Genomic DNA, 19836 nt, shown 5'->3' on the forward strand with positions numbered 1-19836 from the left:
CTGGGAGATCACTCAACATGAGGAAATTTCAGTTATAAATTTCTATAATGTCTCCTCTTTTCTTCCTATCAACTAAACTTTGTATCCACACACCTTTAACTTATAGTCCCAGGGAGCATTCCACAGGCCTGTCACCAGTTGAGTCACTCGTTTCTGAATCCTCTCACTACCTCTTGGTTGCCAAGAAACCTAGGGGAGGATTACATCTATGCACACTCAAAAATTTAGCTGAATCACAGCTTTATAAAGAGGGATAATAATCTCTCTATCTTTACTTGTTAACATGTTTTTCAACATCCAAGTAAATTCATTCAGTTATTTTATCAACTTTTGCAACATGTCCTCTGAACTTCAACTCACTTGGCCATTACCCATAAGTCTCTAGCCCAGAGCTTTCCAAACTGTGTGTCGCGACATGTTAGTGTGTCGGCTGCAGCATGAAAGTGTGTCACACGAACATAAAGCGTTAAACAGAATAATCGCTGAAAATTTCCACAGCAGAATCCATTTCGCAAAGTACCGGAACAACTTTTAGTTAGTGCCGTTAAGGAAGATATTTGGTCAACCGCTCGGAACCCCCTCCCTGAGTCTATACTGACTTGCATGCAACCATCACCATCAGTTTTGTTTTCGTTGGGGTTTTCTATAGTTCATTCATGTATGAGTGACAATAAATGTAAACAGAAGCTAAATTGTGCAGAGCCGCACTAAGGAGTCCCAAAAATACTTTACTTTAAATACAATGTAATTGCAAGATGTTTTACATTCTAGAATTTAAATTTCACTTTCAAAATTATATATACAAACTATCTTTTAATTATTTTTAACCTTTAAGAATATTTCATATCAATATATTTCGATAAATAATGGAGAATAAATGCAGCCGAATTCATCCCCGTGGTTTTATTACATAATAGTCGCTCGGTTTTATTATCGTTTGACCAATAAAAATAAAGCATCCTACTTATTCATACAAATGTTATTATTGATGTTTATTCTAACTGCAACGTGAATAAACGAAGAGCTGGTGCTTTTATTTTATGTTTAGTTACTGTTAAAGCTTTACAATAAATTCGCACAGTTTTATTTATCAAATTGGTGTTGAATTACCCGTAAAATGGATAAGTTTCTAATTAATAAAAGAAAAGCTGAAGGTGACGTTTGTGGTGAACAAAATGTATCGCCTATAGCGGAAACTATGCAAGAATCAACTGTTGAACGGTCTGCATTAATACGGAAGAAGTGTAAAGGAAAATTTTCCATGCCTCGTTTATACAATAAAGATCATATGAAATTGGGGTTCACATTTTCTGGTAATGAAAACCATCCTTGTCCCCAGTGTCTAGTTTGTGGGGTGCTACTTGCAAATGAAAGTATGGTACCAAACAAATTAAAGCGGCATTTTACCTCAAAACACAGTCATTTGTCAGAAAAGCCAGTAGAATACTTTATTGAACTTTCAAAATCTATAAAGAAGCAGTCTACATCGTTCACCAAGAGAATGAAGACATCAGAAAGCTCAAAAGGCAAGCTAATTGGTTGTTCAAATAATTGCCAAAAACAAGGAGCCAAGTGCTTTGTCGTGTATATGAATTGAGGGAAATGATGCTTAAACTTTTTGAGGAAAATCAACAAAATTAATTCTGCGATCCAATTCAAAACAAATTATGGTGCACAAAATTGGCACATCTTGCTGACATATTTGAACACTTGAATAAAATAAACACCAGTATGCAAGGAAAAGGAGAAAATATCTTAACAGCAGTGGATAAAATTTGTGCTATGAGAGACAAGATAGAAATTTGGAAAAGAAAAGTGAAAGAAGGAAATTTTGAAATGTTTTCCAAAACTGCAGACTGTGAACTAAAATGTGATATCAGCTCACTAATTGTTGACCATTTAACAATGCTCAGAGAGAAAATTCATCACTACTTCCCAAATATTGAAATAATAGACTATGATTGCTTCAGAAATCCATTTATTTCAACTGCAGCGATTAACTTGTCACTTATTGAAGAAGAAGAATTAGCTGAAATAAAAAATGATCGAAGTCTGTTAATGATGTATGAAGAGGGTGATTTAGACAACTTTTGGATTCGTGTTTCAAAAATGCATCCAAAAATAGGTAAAAAAGCGTTCAAAATTCTTTTGCAGTTTTCCACTACATACATGTGTGAAGTATCCTTTTCAACGATGGCAAACTTGAAGACATTGAAATGTGGAAGCTTAAGAATGCTCGATGACGAAATGCGAGTGTCTTTATCTACTATTCCACCAAATATTGAAAAGCTGTGTTCATCCCATGCAGCTCATATATCTCATTAAAATTCTATTATTATATATTTCTTTCTTTTCTTTCTATTTCTTATAACAATGACATTAATCTTGGAAATAAATATATTATATATTTTTATTTTGTATATTTTATTATATATAAAAATACAGTATGATCGAAAAAACTCAACAAGCGAGCTATGAAATCTGTTTTCCCTATATTAAATACATTGAAAAATTAAGAAGAGAGAATCATTTCAACGAAAGGTTTTCATGAGATAGGGTGTGTCGTTAAACAAGTTTAACCTCTGGTTTGCTAATAGACTGTGTCGTGCCCCTCAAGACGAGTATAGGTCTAACTATATCACGCAACCTTTAAAGGAGTTATATGATGTTTGATCTTATCAAATATCAAAAGGAGTTGCTTGTTATAGTAATGATGGGATCAGTTTTAAAAGGAGTAAGTGATTAATCATTTACTATAAATAGTGAATTTTTATTAACCCGATATCGGATGAACAGGAAGAGATTTTTAAATAAACCTTCTAAAAGTTATACAAAATATAATTGTAAAAGCATATCTGATCTGGCCACGTGACCCATGAGAGGCACATCAGACTGAATTACTGTGCCGCAAAATTATGTTTGTCTAAAAAGTGTGTCACCAACATGTAAACTTTGGAAAGCACTGCTCTAGCATGATCAATTGCCTGCAATTCAGTATCAGCAATATGATAAGAGTATGTAACATTTTCAACCTGAGTGCATAACCTTACATTTTGCAACATTTAATAATCATACCTTACCTACAATGCCAATATATTTAAATATCATCCTGCAAGATACCTACATCACCTTTATCAACTATTATCCTCCCCTGTTTGCATCATCAGCAAATAACTGAATATTCCCCTTATTTATCATAATATATTCCTCTGTATCTAATACACATGATTTTCCTTTTTCACTCCAGGAATTTCTTGAGTTCAGAACAGCCAACTATTAACTCTGATACAAATTCCAAGTCACGTGCTTGCTCACACATTAAAACATAGGTAACAGAAACTGGTACCACTATCTCCAGTAACACCCACACATACACAAAAAAAAGTGACTGCACATCTCATCCTTCATTTACATTTTTTTTAATAATGTTACCAGCAGACAACATAGTTTAAAAAAAAAAAAAGTACCACCGCAGGTCCCTTCTAAATGAAAAACAGATCCATGTACAATCGCACATGATAATAGCTAAGACACGTGCATTAAAATTGTCTGTATAAAATGTAGAGCAAAATAGCTAAACGCTAACTCATTAGTGATGTAGAGGTTGAGAGGAGTCTGATTATCTCTCACTGTCATTTTTTTTTTGGGAAAGAAGATACATCCTCTGTAATTTGCAGAATGAGGGCCGTTGCAATTGGCACATCTGGCAGATATGGTTCTCGGCTTGGCACAGGTATTAGTTGGGTGGTTTTCAACTCATTTCAAACACCTGAAGTCAGCTCTGCATAGCTTCTGAGCATGACCAAATTTCTGACATCTGTGGCATTTTTCTGCTGATGTTCTTTTTCTCAGAAGTTGAGGACTAATCCTGAGACTGCAGATCAAAGTTAACTCCTAAATGTTTTATCAGAGTTTTGGATTTCTACTAACACAAGTGGGCATCAGTCTCTTGCTAGCTCTATACATCCTACTCACTTTAATCGGAAGAACACCGTGATTAATAAGATCTGCTTTAATCTCTTCTGATGTGATACCTTCAGTGACTCCTGTATGTACCACTTTCAAATTTCTTTTGCTACTTAGAGAGAATGTATGATACTGTACGGCAAGTTTATCCATCAATTTAGTTAGTTGACACTAATTGCCAACCATAGCGAACTGAATTTTTATGCTATCATCTTTATTTTTTGCCTACGTGTAGACAATATTTTGGTCCTTCATGACTGATGTCCATTTTCTTTTATCTCGTAGAATGAACGGAGGAACCTGCTCCTTAATAGTGCTTGAAGTGTCTGTTGTAAGAGTGTCATAATCTGTTTGATTATCTTTGAGTAAGTCTTCCATCCTTCGCTTTTTACGTGCATGTTTTTCCTGGAATTCTTTAGGTGAGGAGACCACTAAGTTTCACCTTTGTGACAAGTAGTGACACCTTCAGGGTCACTACTTCTCACTGAATATAGATTTAAATAACCAGGCCACTCGACTTCAAATTTCTTCAATATCTTTTTGAGGAAATCAAGTGCTTGATTTTTGCCCAAATTTTGGATTAAGTCATCTGTATTGAGATTTTCCATAATTGAAATAAAATTCTTACCTGATAAGCAGCTACTGACTTTCACAATCACTGAAGGTTCAAGTCAATTTCAGAACACAAAATAAACTATTTCACATCAAAAAACTGACTCGTAATATAAAAACGGAAAAATTGAGAGTTTGTCACTTCCATAACCATCCTGATGAAGTGATACCAAAGTTGAAGTAATGCAGAAGTCATATTCCATATACAAGTAGACAAAAAGCGTCACACCCTATTAATAAAATACTCTGGATTAGAGATAGATGTTAAAAGTTTTTTCCACTTGGTTTAGGAGTTAGAATTTAGGAGTTAACTATAAATTAAAGATGTCAAGAAATTATATTTTTGGTTTCATCCTTTATCCAAGTGTACGTGTAAAGTTTGCACATGAAGTCACTTCGTGACTAGGCTACTAGCATATAGAAGCTAATGACTTCACATCAATTGCCTTAGTATACCATAATGCAATGCACATATCCTTACATGTATAATGCTATGCATTATGGGAAAGGCCACTACTCAGACCAGTTTGACCTTTATTGAGATCTTATCAGTGGGAGCCAGACCCAGAATGATACCACAGTTGAAGTAATGCAAGTCATATTTCCATATACAAGTAGTCAAAAGGTGTCACACCTTATTACTAAAATACTCTAGATTAGAGAGATGTTGAAAGTGAATGTGATTCTAACAATTCCACTCACTTTTACATGCCCTCATGAATAGATGCTGTAGAAGAGAAAACCTATGGTTAAGGAATCTATTTGATAAAATTTCTTGTCAAGTTCTTTTTTGATAGTGTTAGTTCATCAAGAAATTCTTACCAATACAAGAAAGTTTTGCTTTAAGCTTGCTTCAAGATTTGAATTTTGCAATCCATTTATAAAAATTCTATCTGTGCATATTTATTTGCATCTAATGCTGTGTACTTCTAATTAACGGAGGTATTCAGAGCCTTACGATATTGTGTAATTAATTTTAAAAAGTATCCTGCTTCACTTAAAAGATCTTCCAGTTGTCTTTGGCTAACTGCACTCTGACTAACATGACTTTTTAATAGAAAAATAAAATGACAGAAGCAATCGCCACACATAACTTAGCTTTTTGTGTGTGTGTGTCAGTGAAGATACATTTCGTTATCATTTTGTGGTAATGGCATAATGAATTTCTCTATCATCAGATGCTGGAAAAACATGCACAATCACTATTTTTTTTTTTTTCCTCAGCATCATGAAAAACATCAAGAATGTCACATTTGTTGCAAACTATGATGAAAATATCTCTATGTGCCTACTAATTAAATCCAATACATTAATTGTAATGCTTATATGTGCAGGAATTTCTTAATTATCCTTATTTATTTGGGAAATGCAAAGTGTAATACATGTATATTAAAAAATAAAAAAAAAGTCAAATCGCTTAAATATTTTATTCATATACTGCCTTAATTGGGGGAAGGGGAGGGGATATAATAATAAATAGGTGGATCACAGAAATACTCGTTGCAATAATAAATCTTTTGATTTCTTATCTTTTCCTAAACTGAATTTTGCTTCAAAATTCAATTAAGGACCAAGCAAAAGCAATAATTAAACATGACATAACAACAAACTGTTCACCAGTAATAAAGTTCAGTAACCGGAGTGAAACAGTGAAGTTACACCAAGTCATTTTAAATACTCCCAAATCACTATGAAAAATTTACTCTAACATTTACGTCTCAAACGTCTTACCTCGTTTTTAAATCTATGACTTACAAACACTAATTAAATCACTTATCCTCACTTTTCTGAAAATCAAGGATTGTACTGTTTACAGTCCGCTGCTGCCATCTTTATCCTTAAATATTTTTAGAAATCCCCGTAAATAACATTGTGAATAACGCTAATACGGACTTAAGTATAATTAATGAACGTTAGATAGGGTAAACGGCCCTGCCTACTTCCTATACGGGAACAAATAGGTGTTAGCTGATTTTTTGTTGATTTTTTTTTTGATTTCCATTAAATTTAATTAGCACTGAAGAATTTCATCTATTTTATTATTTGATCATATTTTATGAAAAGGTGCATCAGTCTAGTAAGCTATTTTAAAGTTCCCCTTGTGGATTATGTACCAGTTATATTTTAATAACTTGAGTAACAAGCTATTAATGAGAAATGGAAGAGGGCCACTTTCACGCGATGCTGGTTGCTAAGTACGAGGGTAGTTCCATAAGTTTTCGCCCTGACTACCTTTTAGAGGTGATAGAAAGAAAACAACTGCGTCACTTTTCAACACAATCTCCCTTTACTTCAACACACGTTTCGCATCTTTGAATTAACACTTTTATGCCCTTGAAAAAAATAGTCTGTACTTTTGCTTGCAAAATGGTCTAAAACTGCATCTTTCAGCTCATTGTCATCTGCAAGTTTTCTTCTGCGAAAGTCTTTCTTCAGTTTCGAGAAGAGATAGTAGTCACTGGGTGCTAGATGTAGGCTGTAGATCTGGGTGTTCAATCTTTTGGAAGCCACAGTTTTTCACTGTGGCTTCACGACTGGAGTATTGTCATGAAGCAGAGAACCTCATGAGTCCGCATTCCTCGTTTCTTCTCCTTTATAGCGTCGAGCAGTTTGTGCAGGAGTGAAGCATAATATTCTGCATTCATTGTGGTTTCCTTTCCTTGAAGTCAATCAAGAGAATTTCCCAGTAATTCCAAAATATTGTTACCATGCTTTTCTTGGCGGACTGAGTGACCTTGGCTTTTCTCGGCGGTGCTTCACCTGATTTGTGCCACTCCATGGATTCTCTTTTGGAAAGAGGATCATAATAAATGACCATGGTTTTATCTCTAGTGACAATGGATTCCTGCACTCTGATTCCCTTGGCAAAGCTCTAAAAATTTGCGGGAGCAGGTCAGACGATGCTCCTTTTGAACTAAAGAGAGAGAAGTCGTTGAACCCACCTTAAACTGACCTTTGTCATGTGCAGTTCTCATGAATGATGCGAAAGGCGATTGTTATAGAAAGCCCAACCTTGCTGAGATTTCTTTGTACTTCAGCCGTCTGTCATTGAGCAGTTTCTCCTCAACAAGAGACATTTTCCTCAATCATCACTTCCACATGCCGACCATCACGAGGATTATCTTCGATATTCTCTCTTTCTAGGCGAAAGTGTTTAGCCCATTCCTTCAAGGTGGAAACCTTGAAGGAATGAAGGAATATGTAGGGAGAAGCTTCCCCATAAACACCATTCAATTGCTGTTTGATAGTACTTGGAGAAAGTCTTTCTTGGGTGGAAAACTTTATCACAGTGCAGTACCCAATTTTTAACATTGCATCCACCTAGCATTTCGCATGTTAGTCAAACGAATGCCTCCAACTGAATGACGCTGGTAGAGAGTTGAAACTGGTGCACTAATTCTCTCCATAGATAGTGTTATCTGTCAAGACAGCGTTTTAAAATTGGCGAGAATTTTGTATGTCGGACGGAAAACTTTTGGAACCTACCTCGTAGGATTGGTATGATATTATTATATCATACCATGAAGATGCCCATCAGAGGGAGTGATAATTCCCCTGGTAATCTCATAGCTGTGTTCGCATTGAGATCCTGCAATATCCTAAGCACCTCTATTTTTTAACCCTTATTCTCCATCAGTCACTATCACATCCAGCATTGCAATACCACAACCAAGATGGTACACCCTTGCAAAATGATCACTTAGTAACTCAAATATTTTATTTGCTTCTATTACTTCCCTACCATCAACATTTTTAAAAGGCATTCCTCCTTTCACTTGTCACATAACGAAAGAACTACTTACGATTTCTTTTAAACCTTAAATATATTTGGAAATATATTTAAGCAAAATGGATTATATCAAATGTCCGGATGCCTAGGATTATATCAAATGTCTGCGCTTCATACTAGGATGCCACCCTAGTATGAAGCGCGTGAGCGCACACACTCACATGAAACACAATGTACTAAGGCACGAACTCTCGAAACGAGTCCGATATGAACTGTATAAATTGTAATAATCACAGTAAACACTGTCAAAACGAAAAATGAGTTCGATATACGCCATGTTGGCAAAGTATGTGGAGACCTAGTTGTGGTAAAAAAAAAAGAGGTTTAATTAAATTACTGGTACACAGTGGGACCACCATTGGCCTGAATGACAGCAACTGCCCTTCGGGGCATGCTTTCAACCAATTTGTGATACTTCACAACAAGGACATTCCTCGAGCAAAACTTTCCCCATTCCTGATGCTAATGACGGCCGCTGTGGTCCAGGGCGAATTTGGCATTCTAATTCGTCCCAAAGATGTTCGATGCGGTTGTGGTCTGGACTCTGAGCCGGCCAGTCCAACACATCAACGTTGTTTTGTGCAAACCAGTCTCGGACAGGTAATGGAGTATGACTGGAGCGCGGTCGTGCTGAAACACATAAGGGTCACTGATGAAGTACTTCCACAAAGTAGGAAGCATGAAGTTGTCCAGGATGTCCAGACAGCCATCAGACGTCATGATTTTTGGTCATGTCCATCAATGGACCAAGCCACATCCAACTGAAACACCCTTTACCATTACCGAGCCGCCACCAAACTTGATAGTTAGAACGATGCAGTCATGCGGGAACGGTTCCCAGGGTAATCTCCAGATACAAACATGACCATCACAGTGAAACATTTGGAAGGGTTATTCGTCGCTCCATAGAACCATTTTCCAATCATCTACGTTTAGGGACGGTGTAAAAGACACCAGTCCAAATGTCATTTGGTGTTGAGAGGGGTGATGTGTAATTTATTTGCAGCAACTCTACCATGGTAACCTAACTCTCTCTCTCTCTCTCTGGACAGTTCTAGGGCTGATAGATTTCCTGCAGCATTTTTCAAGTTAACTGTGATGCCCCCGCTAATAACCTGCGGGATGCTCGAACATTCTGAGGCAGAGTTCGTTGATCTCGGTCAGTGAGTGTCGGTGGCCTCCCAGAGCATTTTCCTGCTGTGGTAGCACGATCAACTTTCCATCTATTAATGACATAAGCAATAGTGGATTTCAGCATATTGAGACGAGTAGCAATGTCACGGACACAAAGACCACTGATGCGATACTCAGCTACCATCCCACGTCGGAGGTTTATCAGTTCAGCTGAACGTGGAATCGTGACATAAAGTTGTAAAATATACAGCACACCCCTACCTTTTATTACGCAAACACTTCCTGAATATTTGCATCTCTTAGGATAAGAAAATTGCCTGGCAAGTAAGGTGTATAAAGGTAGGTGTGTGTGTGTGTGTGTGTGTGTGTGTGTGTGTGTGTGTGTGTGTGTGTGTGTGTGTCCTAATCCTGTGGCCTCTTCTCTTTTGAAATGGTCGCAACTGATTACTAGGGAGATTATTATGAAGCAAGGTGGTTTCACGTTGCCATAAGTTTTATGACACGTCGTGTGTGTTCACGGGACCGGTGTGCCTGTTTTGAGGGGTGAAAAATCCGAGTTAATGGGAGAATATATATATATATATATATATATATATATATATATATATATATATATATATATATATATATATATATATATATATATATATATATATATATATATAATCTACACAGAGTCAGAGGACAATGTGTTTGTTTTAAGCTAATGTATATTAGTAAACAATAATGAAGGAGAATGCTATATTTGGTTGATATATTTTAATTACTCAAAGGTGTAAAATTTGGAAGAGGAGGCGGCTTAGCTCCTTCGACTACAAAACTATTTCCCATTGCAAGTATGGGCAAAAAGTTATAAATTTTATAAATTTATATCGATAATTATATATTTGAAATATGTCTATCTTATATATATATAAAATCGTGCCTACCACGTTAGTTCACACTTCACGCACGCAAAACAGATGAAACTCAGAAAACAAAAACAGCAACTCATGACAAATGACAACGTTCGATTGGATTATGATTATTACGTAACATCCCCAGGGAGTCCAAAGACTCATTGAGGGAGGGCATTTACTCTACAAGTTTCCATCTCCACCAACCGCAACTACCTTCATCATCTATACCGACGCCATCTACCGCCGACCACCACCACTAGTATTTTCACAGACAATCACGAACATCCATGCCCATGGCGGGATTCGAATCTATAGCCTTTTGGTTGACACAATAACCAATCACAGCCTCTAGATGCCATTGTGTTATAGCTCGCCCTGCTTCGCCGTCTGCGTCTACTAGATCGCTAAGAATTTGACCCGATGCGCCATCTATACATCTTTTCAAAGGGCTCAAAGGTGTATGTATTTTCAACGCACTCCAGGCTATTAACCTGAATGTGATACGATGTTTATGTATCGAAAAGTGCCCTCTTCATGAAGCATTATTATATTGTGTTTACTTTTAGGAATTACGCGAAATCTGTAAAATATTAAGGGTACCTTTAACGGGAATAAATGCAAAAAATATGATATTGATTATATTGCTATTCGGTGGATGAGCACCGCAAAACCTAAGATACCAAACTATTTTAAACCTGGTTTTAATCCATTTCCCAAGTAAGCAAACAGACAAGCCAGTCAAGTTTGCGCCTGCAAGTAGTGCAAGTCTGGGTGACCCGCGAAGTAGTGCAAGTTTAGGCAACTCGTGGTAAAGGTGGAATAAGCTCTGATCACTGTTCTTAATATTTACCCTTAATGCAAAGCACATCTCCTTGTGGAGATGTATGATGCCATGCATTAAAGGCAAGGGGCCACTACCTTTATTGAGTTTCGACCTTAATTGAGGTCTCATCATATATGTGTATGTGTGTGTGTGTGTGTGTGTGTGTGTGTGTGTGTGTGTGTGTGTGTGTGTGTGTGTGTGTGTGTAGAAAGTTTTTGCCATGGGTAAAAATCTATCCTGTCCTGGAGGTGTCCTGTGTCTGTAGAAGTGTATGTTCATGGGGCCAGTTTGCCTGTTCTGGGAGACGAAAAACCCTCCTACATCGGTATGAGACCGGCTAACTCAGCTTGAATTGAAACAGACCACATAGGGTTCCTCGCGTCACTGACGGGAATCGAACGTAGGTCTTTCCGACCAAAACTTTGTCTATACCGACTGAGATACGAAGGCTCCATATTTAAATATAAGAGAGAAAAATGATGTGTAATGCTTATATCTATAAATTACATGAAGGACAAAAAAAACGTATACCACAAAACACACATTTCATAACGTGAGTCTACACAAAAAACGGACGTTAGTTTCATTTTGCCAGTTTGTAACTAAAATTGTTTCTTCGACATGTTTTTTTTTCAGTTAAATATGATATAAAATATAGAAAACAACAATAATTTACTATAATTTGAATGAAAAGGAAATATTATATCATACTACACACTTATATATTAAAATGAGTCAGTGAATGTAGCTCCGTGTGTATCGACAATGCTTTTTAAAGGCCTTGATCCAAACCTCGATGAGAATGTGAAGAATTTTTATACCTACTTTAGAATTTTTAAAAGAACCTTTATAAGAGTTTTCCAACAGATATTCTTTATAAGAACACACGCAATTAATATACATAGTATCCTAGTCTCATGGCCTTAAATGTAAGTCGTCTAGGCTTAGCTTTAGTTATAATTTCTATTTATTCTCAATCGTGAAAGTAGATTTTTCATTACTGGAAAAAATTTAACATTCTCTGTGAGTTTAATGTTTCAGTAATGTATCATAAGCTAGTCTTTACAACAAACAATGAGAAAACATATTATTCAGAAAACGGTGATCCCACAGCATCCAGAGCCTGCGACCGTAAATAACTAACTTAACATCTGAAGTCAGTGAAATTCATATTCCAACATTTCGGACATTCTAACTTCTTTATAAAATGTAACATGATTTCCGGATTATGCAATCCTTAGCCTATCTAAAATCTTTAGAGCATTTCAACAGGTTTACAATATTTCCAGGGACGTAATTTACATTAACTTAAAAAAAAAAACAAAAAATGTGTAACCTAACATGTATCGTTACTTTGCATTTTTATTGGTAGATACCATTTGGTATGAAGATATCTAAATACTCTGATTGCATACAGTACGTATGAATATTTCCCAACCACATGGCCTTAATCATGCCAAGAGTGACGTCGGTCAAAATAGAGTTAATTTGGAGAAAATAATAAGAAACTAATAACGATATATTCCAAACATAAAAAATTATTATTATTATTATTATTAAGAGAGTTCTCCAGGGAGTCAGAGACTCATCGAGGGAGGTCCCATACTGCATACACCAGCACTTATTCTTGAATTCATTCACACTGCTTGCACTCACAGCATTCAATGGCAACCCATTCCAATCACGAACCACCCTCCGAGAGAAAAATCTAGCCATCACCCCCTTCTTGACGGCCTTCATTCTCAGCTTGGAAGGATGCCCTCTTGTCCTTTCCCCACCCTCTAAAAATTAAAATCCTCTATGACCCTTTCAAAAAGTTTGTAAGTCTCAATCATATCACCCCTCTTTCTCCTGTTTACTAGTGTCTGCAGCAGTGGCGGCCGGTGAAAATTTTAAGTGAGGGTGCTGCATATACCGAAAAAAAAAACTTTTTTTTTCCCTAATCAGTAACGAATTAATTAATAAATAAATGTACATGTTAAAAATTGCTTTATTAAAAATATTTCATCCTTACCACGAACAAACACCAATAATAAAAGTTCCGTATCAATAGCAATGACAAGCGCAAACGAATATCGGCGTTAGATCGCAGTGCATCTGTTTCATCTAACGATGATTGAAAAAATATAATTATTTTCATATTTCCAACAGTGACACTCGTCATAATTCAGCCTTGTATCTATAATAAATAAATAATTATATGTTATTTTAACAAAATAAAATAAGATTTACAAAAAAATAGTTCACCACGAACACGCCAATAATAAACGTTTCATCTCTCGCAGAAACAAGGCGCGTAAGCGTACTAAAAATACACTACCGTTTGAGCAGTTACAGTTGGGAATGACGTAACGTGCAATGACAGAGCAAACGAATATCGGTGTTAGATCGCAGTGCATTTGTTTCGCAATCTAAAGCGTTAATCGAACAATTCCAATTATTAACTATTCAATCAATGTCAAAGCATAAGCTGTAACCTTTAACATGTTGCACTGCATTTATATAATGTTGTAAGCATTGTTATTTATAAACACAAACAAAATTTAATTTTTTCATTTTTTCTTCGGGGTGCTGCGGTGTTGCAGTGCTCATGTATGGGCCGCCACTGGTCTGCAGTCTACAAATTCTCAATCTGTCATCATAATCACTATTCCACAATCCTGATATCATTTTTAACACTCTCCTTTGTACTCTCTCCAATATATCAGATCACAATGGAGACTAGACCTGCCCACAATAGTCCAAGTGAGGTCTTATCAAGGGCTTGTAAAGAAGCAAAATGATATCCTTATCTTTACATGTCAACGTTTTTCAGCATTGCAATTATCATTCGAGTTGTATTTGGCATCTTTGCCACATGGCCACCGAACTTCGACTTCCTATCTACTTTCCAAGATCCCTGGCCTCATCAGTTTCTTCTAGAATAATCCCACGAATATAATACGACATTAGATATCTAATCACGCCGAAGTGAATGACTTTACATTTAATGACATTGACACCCAGGGCCGTCGCCAGATTAGATCGCGCCCTGAGGAGAACAATTAAATATCGTCCCTTATGGATTATAAGACAAAAATATAAGAAAATCTCCAATTGATATTTTCTTTTTATTACGAGAGAAACAATGCAAAACGATTACATAATATTAATTAAATGTTTGCTCTACGAGGATATCGCAGAATAAAACTGTTTATAATCTACTCTAAATTTAAATTATAAGCTATGTCCTCCTCTTTCGATATAGTTGCTAGACCAACCAATCTTTCTTGGATCATTGCTGTTCGCAAATAATTTTTAATCAGTTTAAGAAAAACGCCAGGAAAAACTTATTTCTACGCTGACAGGAATAGTTAGCATAGCTACGGCGCCTAATGCAATATGGCTGAACGAGTGCCCTTATTAAGCCACGCCATGAGGCAGACTGCCTCTATCGTTTCATGTCCTCTCTCATAGGGGAAAATGGGTGTCAACATTACCGCCGAAAGGGTGTAGTGTTGACACCCATTTTCCCCTACTCATGATTCCAGCCTATTCAAATCACTCTGCAAGTAATGCATATAAGCAGCATTCCTGATTACCCTACCTATCTTTGCATCATCAGCAAATAGATATCGCTGGTCAAATCCTTCCCAATATCATTAATATGTAGGTTGCATAACACTGGACCAGCACTGATCCTTGTGGTACACCAATTATTACATTAAATCTTGAAGACTCACATCCCCCTTATACTACTTTTTGATACCTGTCAGTCAGCCATCCTCTTATCCATGCTAATATTCTATAATACAAACCCATTTTCTCCAATTTATGCCACAGTCTACATGTTGTATTCTATTATACGCCTCAGCAAAATTAAAAAGTATCACGGTATATCCATTCCCCCTGTCTAGTTCAATGGTAACATTGTTATAGAATGTGAGCAAGTTGCTAAAACATGACCTTCCCTTAGTAAACACACTGTCAACCCATTTCTGAATGCGAGCCCTGACCACGTTTTCCAAAATCTTCGCCTCCACTCCTGAGATACTAATTAGTCGACAGTTGTATACATCAGTCTTTGCACCACCCTTGTGCAATGGGATTACTATATATCGTTTCCATTCCTGCGGAATGATCCCTGTTCTGAGACTCATATTAAATATCCTGGTCAAAGGAATAGCCAGTTTAGCTGAACACTCTTTTAGCACACGTGCTGATATCCCATCATCAGTCCCTATTGCTGAATTCTTAATCAATTTTTGCAACATCTCTAATGCTCGTCCTCATACGCCAGCCTTTCTTCATCCAGTGAAGAGGTAGCAGTGAGCTCGATGTTGCATACATCAGGTTGATAGCGTTCAACAAAATGGACACTCATTAGCTGAACAACCTCTTCTACATCTGTAACCTTCACGCCATGATTTAGAAGAGTTATTCTTTCAGATTCATTCTTTCTTTTACTTGCAGCATATATAGGTTGTCTTTAGCACGCAGAACCAGTTTCTTTTCATACTCAGACTTTGCTTTCCAGTTGTGACTACTCTAGCCTGCTGTTTATAACGTTCCTAACGGACGTCATCCTTATGCACGCGGTATTATTTCCACATCGTCCTCTTCTTACGAATCGCTTGTTAATAAGATTATACATCCATTTGACTCCTAGCCTATTTATTCTTCGAACTCTCAGGATACATTCTGATATCGCATCATTTAAGTATTGTTTAAATGCTTCCCATGCACTGTCGATATTCTTTCCATCCAGCCACCGATCCCATTCCACTGAACTCAATATACTCCTCAGTTGGTCATAATTTCCTGCTTTGTAGTTCAGCATGTAACCTTTCTGAGTGGAACGTTCATAAAATTAGTCACTTCCCAAGTGAGTACCGCATAATTACTAACACCAACCGGAGGCAGAATAGTTACGTATTTAACTGAAACGCCTTCTGACACTATAATCAAATCTAACACTCTTTGACCTCGGGTTCCTTCTGTCACACGCTGCTTGAGAAAGTTGTCCTGCAACAGCTCAGTAAATACATTTCCATTCTTCTCATGAGATTCAACTGCTACTCAATCAATATTTGGATAATTAAAGTCTCCCATTATGTTTACTCTTTTCGCACCCATCGTCTCTATTTGGTGATGCATTTCTTCATCACTAGCAACCGATCCACCAGGTCTGTAACAACCCACTATGTAATTGATCTTGTTAGATTCCACCTCACACCAGATGGCTTTAAACTCACGGCCACATGAAATATTGTTAGTAGTAGAACAATCATAAGTCTCAACTCTAACTGGATTCAAGTTATCCGATATCATTAACAGATCGCCCTGTCCTCTCCTATCCTCCCTAAAAATACTGTACCCTTGATACCAGTAAGTATCTATTAGGTCTGATTCTGATAGCCAGGTCACTAATACCTACCATCTGAAGTCGCAACATATTGACTAAGGCAGCAAAACTCTACCCCTTTGTTTCTGATACTCTAGCATTCGTGTACAGACATAATAAACTACCTATATGTTCTTTTGTTTTGTCTTGTCTGCAGTCTGCTTGACACAGTTGGACAACTTGCAGATCTCTATTCTTCTCTAATGCCTTATACACGTAGACATCTTTGCACACGCTTGATGGTTCCGAACCGGACGAACATAAAGCCGAATTCGTTCTCTCCTCGTTAACATTTCCATGGCAATGCTCATTCCCGTCATTAACAGTTATATGACATTGTCGCTCTTACATTCACATTCGCACCATTCCTCCCTTTATAATTTAATTTCCCTGACTCGCTGTGTTAGATCTCATACCGGTTATAGTCTTTCTAGACTCCTGATACCAAACGCATTCAGGTGTAGACCGTCCCTCTTATACAAATCCAATCTTCCCTCAAACTCACTCTACACATCCAAAAACTCGCATCCATTCCTTCTACAGCCTACGCATCGAATCTACATCTTCTACACAGCCTTTCTTCTTAATTCATTTTTATCATAGCAAGATAAAATACTGACGATTTTCACTTTCTCACTCTTGCCTCTTCCAACAACCTTTTCATGTCCTCTCTCATACTGAACTTATCGCCAGTTAAGTGGTTAACTACTACAACTGCGATTTCCTTTACTTTTCTTTAATGTTTTTGAATTGCTTCCTTTATATTCTTAATTTTCTCGCCAGGAAAACTTGAAGTTATAACTCGCTCATCAATAGTATGTTTTATTAAAGAGTCACCATACCAAATAACTTCTTTCGTTTTACTAACAACGTCACTTACCTAATTTCCGTGCTTTACTGTTTCTTATTTTCCTGTTTATTTTTCTTTTCCCCTCTTTGTTCATTTAAACACCTCTCGACTTTTTGCAATTCCCGCGTTGTCTCTCTGGTGATCTGCCTCAATCTTGCTATTTTGAAGGTTAATTCATTTTCATTAACCTCCTCCATATCTCTAATAACATCGTCAGTAGGGCTAACCTTCTTGTTCTCGCATGTGCGTTTTTTTAGCATGACATATCTTGCCCCTTTTTGGCAACATTTTAAACGTATACTAATTATTGAAATATCTTAATAAAAATATGTGATAAAATACTAAATACACTAAAATCTACACTAGTATACTATAAAACACTAATAAACACTAGTTTATCGCTTTATGGGAGCAAAAGCAAGTTTTTTCTCCCATAAAGAAATGGAAATCATATACTGGTTTTATGGTCTTAATGAACTCTTCCGTAATTCCAACCATTTCAAATTCACATACTGGGGAAAACATGCTGATAAAATACCCTAACCTGCCAGGACGATCCCATAAATCTGGATACGATTCTGTAACACTTATTGAATAGCATGGATAAGAAGTGCAAGTTTGTCTCACTATTTCATCCACCTCGGCAGGTAGAGATGTTAAATTGCGATATTTTTTTTTCTTCTACTCGTAGATCTATCGCGGGACCGGTTTTTCATGTTCTGGGAGAAACAAAACCCAGGTTTGCTGGAGATAAAACCTTCACCCACCGTGAAACCAGTTAACTCAATTGATTAAAAAGATCTGATAAAGGTTCCTCACGTTGTAGAAGTGATCTGAACCCGTACCTTTCCAATCAAAGGACTCATTTGCACCTACTCAATTACGGAAGCTCTAAATTATGACAGCTACCCATAATATATAGTTGTGCAATACACTGTCATTCGCACATGAAGTATTTTTAACTCAATTTTTGCAACTTACAAATAGAAGTATTTGAAACTTAAAGTTGGAAATGCCCAAATGTTTTATATGAAACCATAATATGCGTGTTATCGTATCATTATAACGATTCGTGTTCATGTATCATTTGTGCGGTTCCTCAGATCATTTTGTAATAATTTTTTCTGTGTTAACTCATCAACAAAGTCCATTACTATTTGTAATTTTATTTTAAAGAGACACACTGTACCATACATTCCTGAATAATCGATTTTTTAGCATACGAAAAGCCACTTTGTTTGAAATTCACGTAAAACTTTTCCATTTCTGTTTGATGATGACTGTAGACTATAACTTGAAATTAGAAAAAAATATTTACTGCCAGTAATGACTGTCTAAATGATTCTTGAATCATCCACGTGAATGAGAAATCTTTGTTTTTCAATTGAATAAAGTGCGAAACTCGGCAATGATCTGAAGACAGTAATGTTTTCAGTCTGCTATTTCTTATTGATGATAACCGGTTATTATAAAACTATAATAATGTCTATGGCATACATACCAAAGTCGATTTTCCTGACTGTGTACTATTTTTCGTAAACACTGATGGTAAGATATGCTGATTAATAAGAATTATATCGCGATGAAACCTCATGGCTACATTAAACATTTACGTTGATGAGCTATTCTGTATTTCGATGAATGATATTTTTCAAATTATATGTCAACCTACATTTATTCATTTTTCTTCATCAACAGGTATATAAATAAATAAGAATAAACCTAATGACATATGGAATTATTTACCAGAAATGAAGGGTTATGATTTTTCCTTATATATTCCAAGAAATATATACGCATATAAATCACGACCTAGATCTTGAAACTTACGCAAGCGTCTATGAATGCGGAAACTCTCTGAGAAGTTTCTAAATCATACTGCAGCCTGGTTGTTGAAATTTCACTGAAAAGTAAGTAAACAAACACTACCAATTAAATATTGTAATAATAAATTAAATATTATTAACAAATGAGAATTTATGTAAAGCTAATAAATAATAACCTAATTATATGTGCTTAGCTGGAATTATCACACTACCAAACAATGCGCATCATATTCAAAGTCTGCAAACGCGAGATTCTTGATGAACTATGACCAGAGACTTAAAGTAAGATGATGCTGCATTTATGTTCTCTCTCTCTCGTTTTCATATTTTAACATGTTTTGACAAGTGAATCTCTCTGGATCGTCCTACATAATAATACTGCATGAACAAAGGATTTTACAGAATCCTGATTTTTTAAGTGGTAAATGAAGTGACTTGGAAGATATAAAAATCTTGAAATCTTTCACAGTAGGATGAACGCTACTTTTATTTCATATTTTCGCCACCATCTAATGAAACGACTATGGGCAAGGTGGTTTCCCGTTGCCTTCCT

General features: G+C 36.3%; 2 protein-coding genes across 3 annotated transcripts in view; one reads left to right on the forward strand and one right to left on the reverse strand.

Annotated features, from left to right (window-relative positions):
* ave (sterile alpha motif domain-containing protein aveugle) overlaps nucleotides 1–6464 on the reverse strand; it is an 84072-nt gene extending 77608 nt beyond the window's left edge. Inside the window, exon 1 of one of the 2 annotated variants that reach the window (XM_090401133.1) lies at nucleotides 6362–6464. The gene's annotated coding sequence lies outside the window, so the exon portion shown is untranslated. Of the gene's footprint in view, nucleotides 1–6309 lie in introns of both variants that reach the window. The other variant, XM_090401132.1, reaches the window with a different exon arrangement.
* LOC150101074 (protein ZBED8L-like) lies at nucleotides 1837–2325 on the forward strand. Its single transcript, XM_090402158.1, has one exon. The coding sequence runs from the start codon at nucleotides 1837–1839 to the stop codon at nucleotides 2323–2325; it is 489 nt and encodes a 162-aa protein (XP_090258284.1).
* Nucleotides 6465–19836: the final 13372 nt, after the last annotated feature.

The sequence above is a fragment of the Typopeltis vanoorti genome, chromosome 12, assembly GCF_054136105.1.
Source record: "Typopeltis vanoorti isolate ZY-2024b chromosome 12, IOZ_Tvanoo_1.0, whole genome shotgun sequence".
NCBI classification, from domain to species: Eukaryota; Metazoa; Arthropoda; class Arachnida; order Uropygi; family Thelyphonidae; genus Typopeltis; species Typopeltis vanoorti.

Bases quoted from the DNA above. Each gene is read 5' to 3' on its own strand.
- LOC150101074 (XM_090402158.1), top strand. From the start codon at position 1,837: ATGTTTTCCAAAACTGCAGACTGTGAACTAAAATGTGATATCAGCTCA.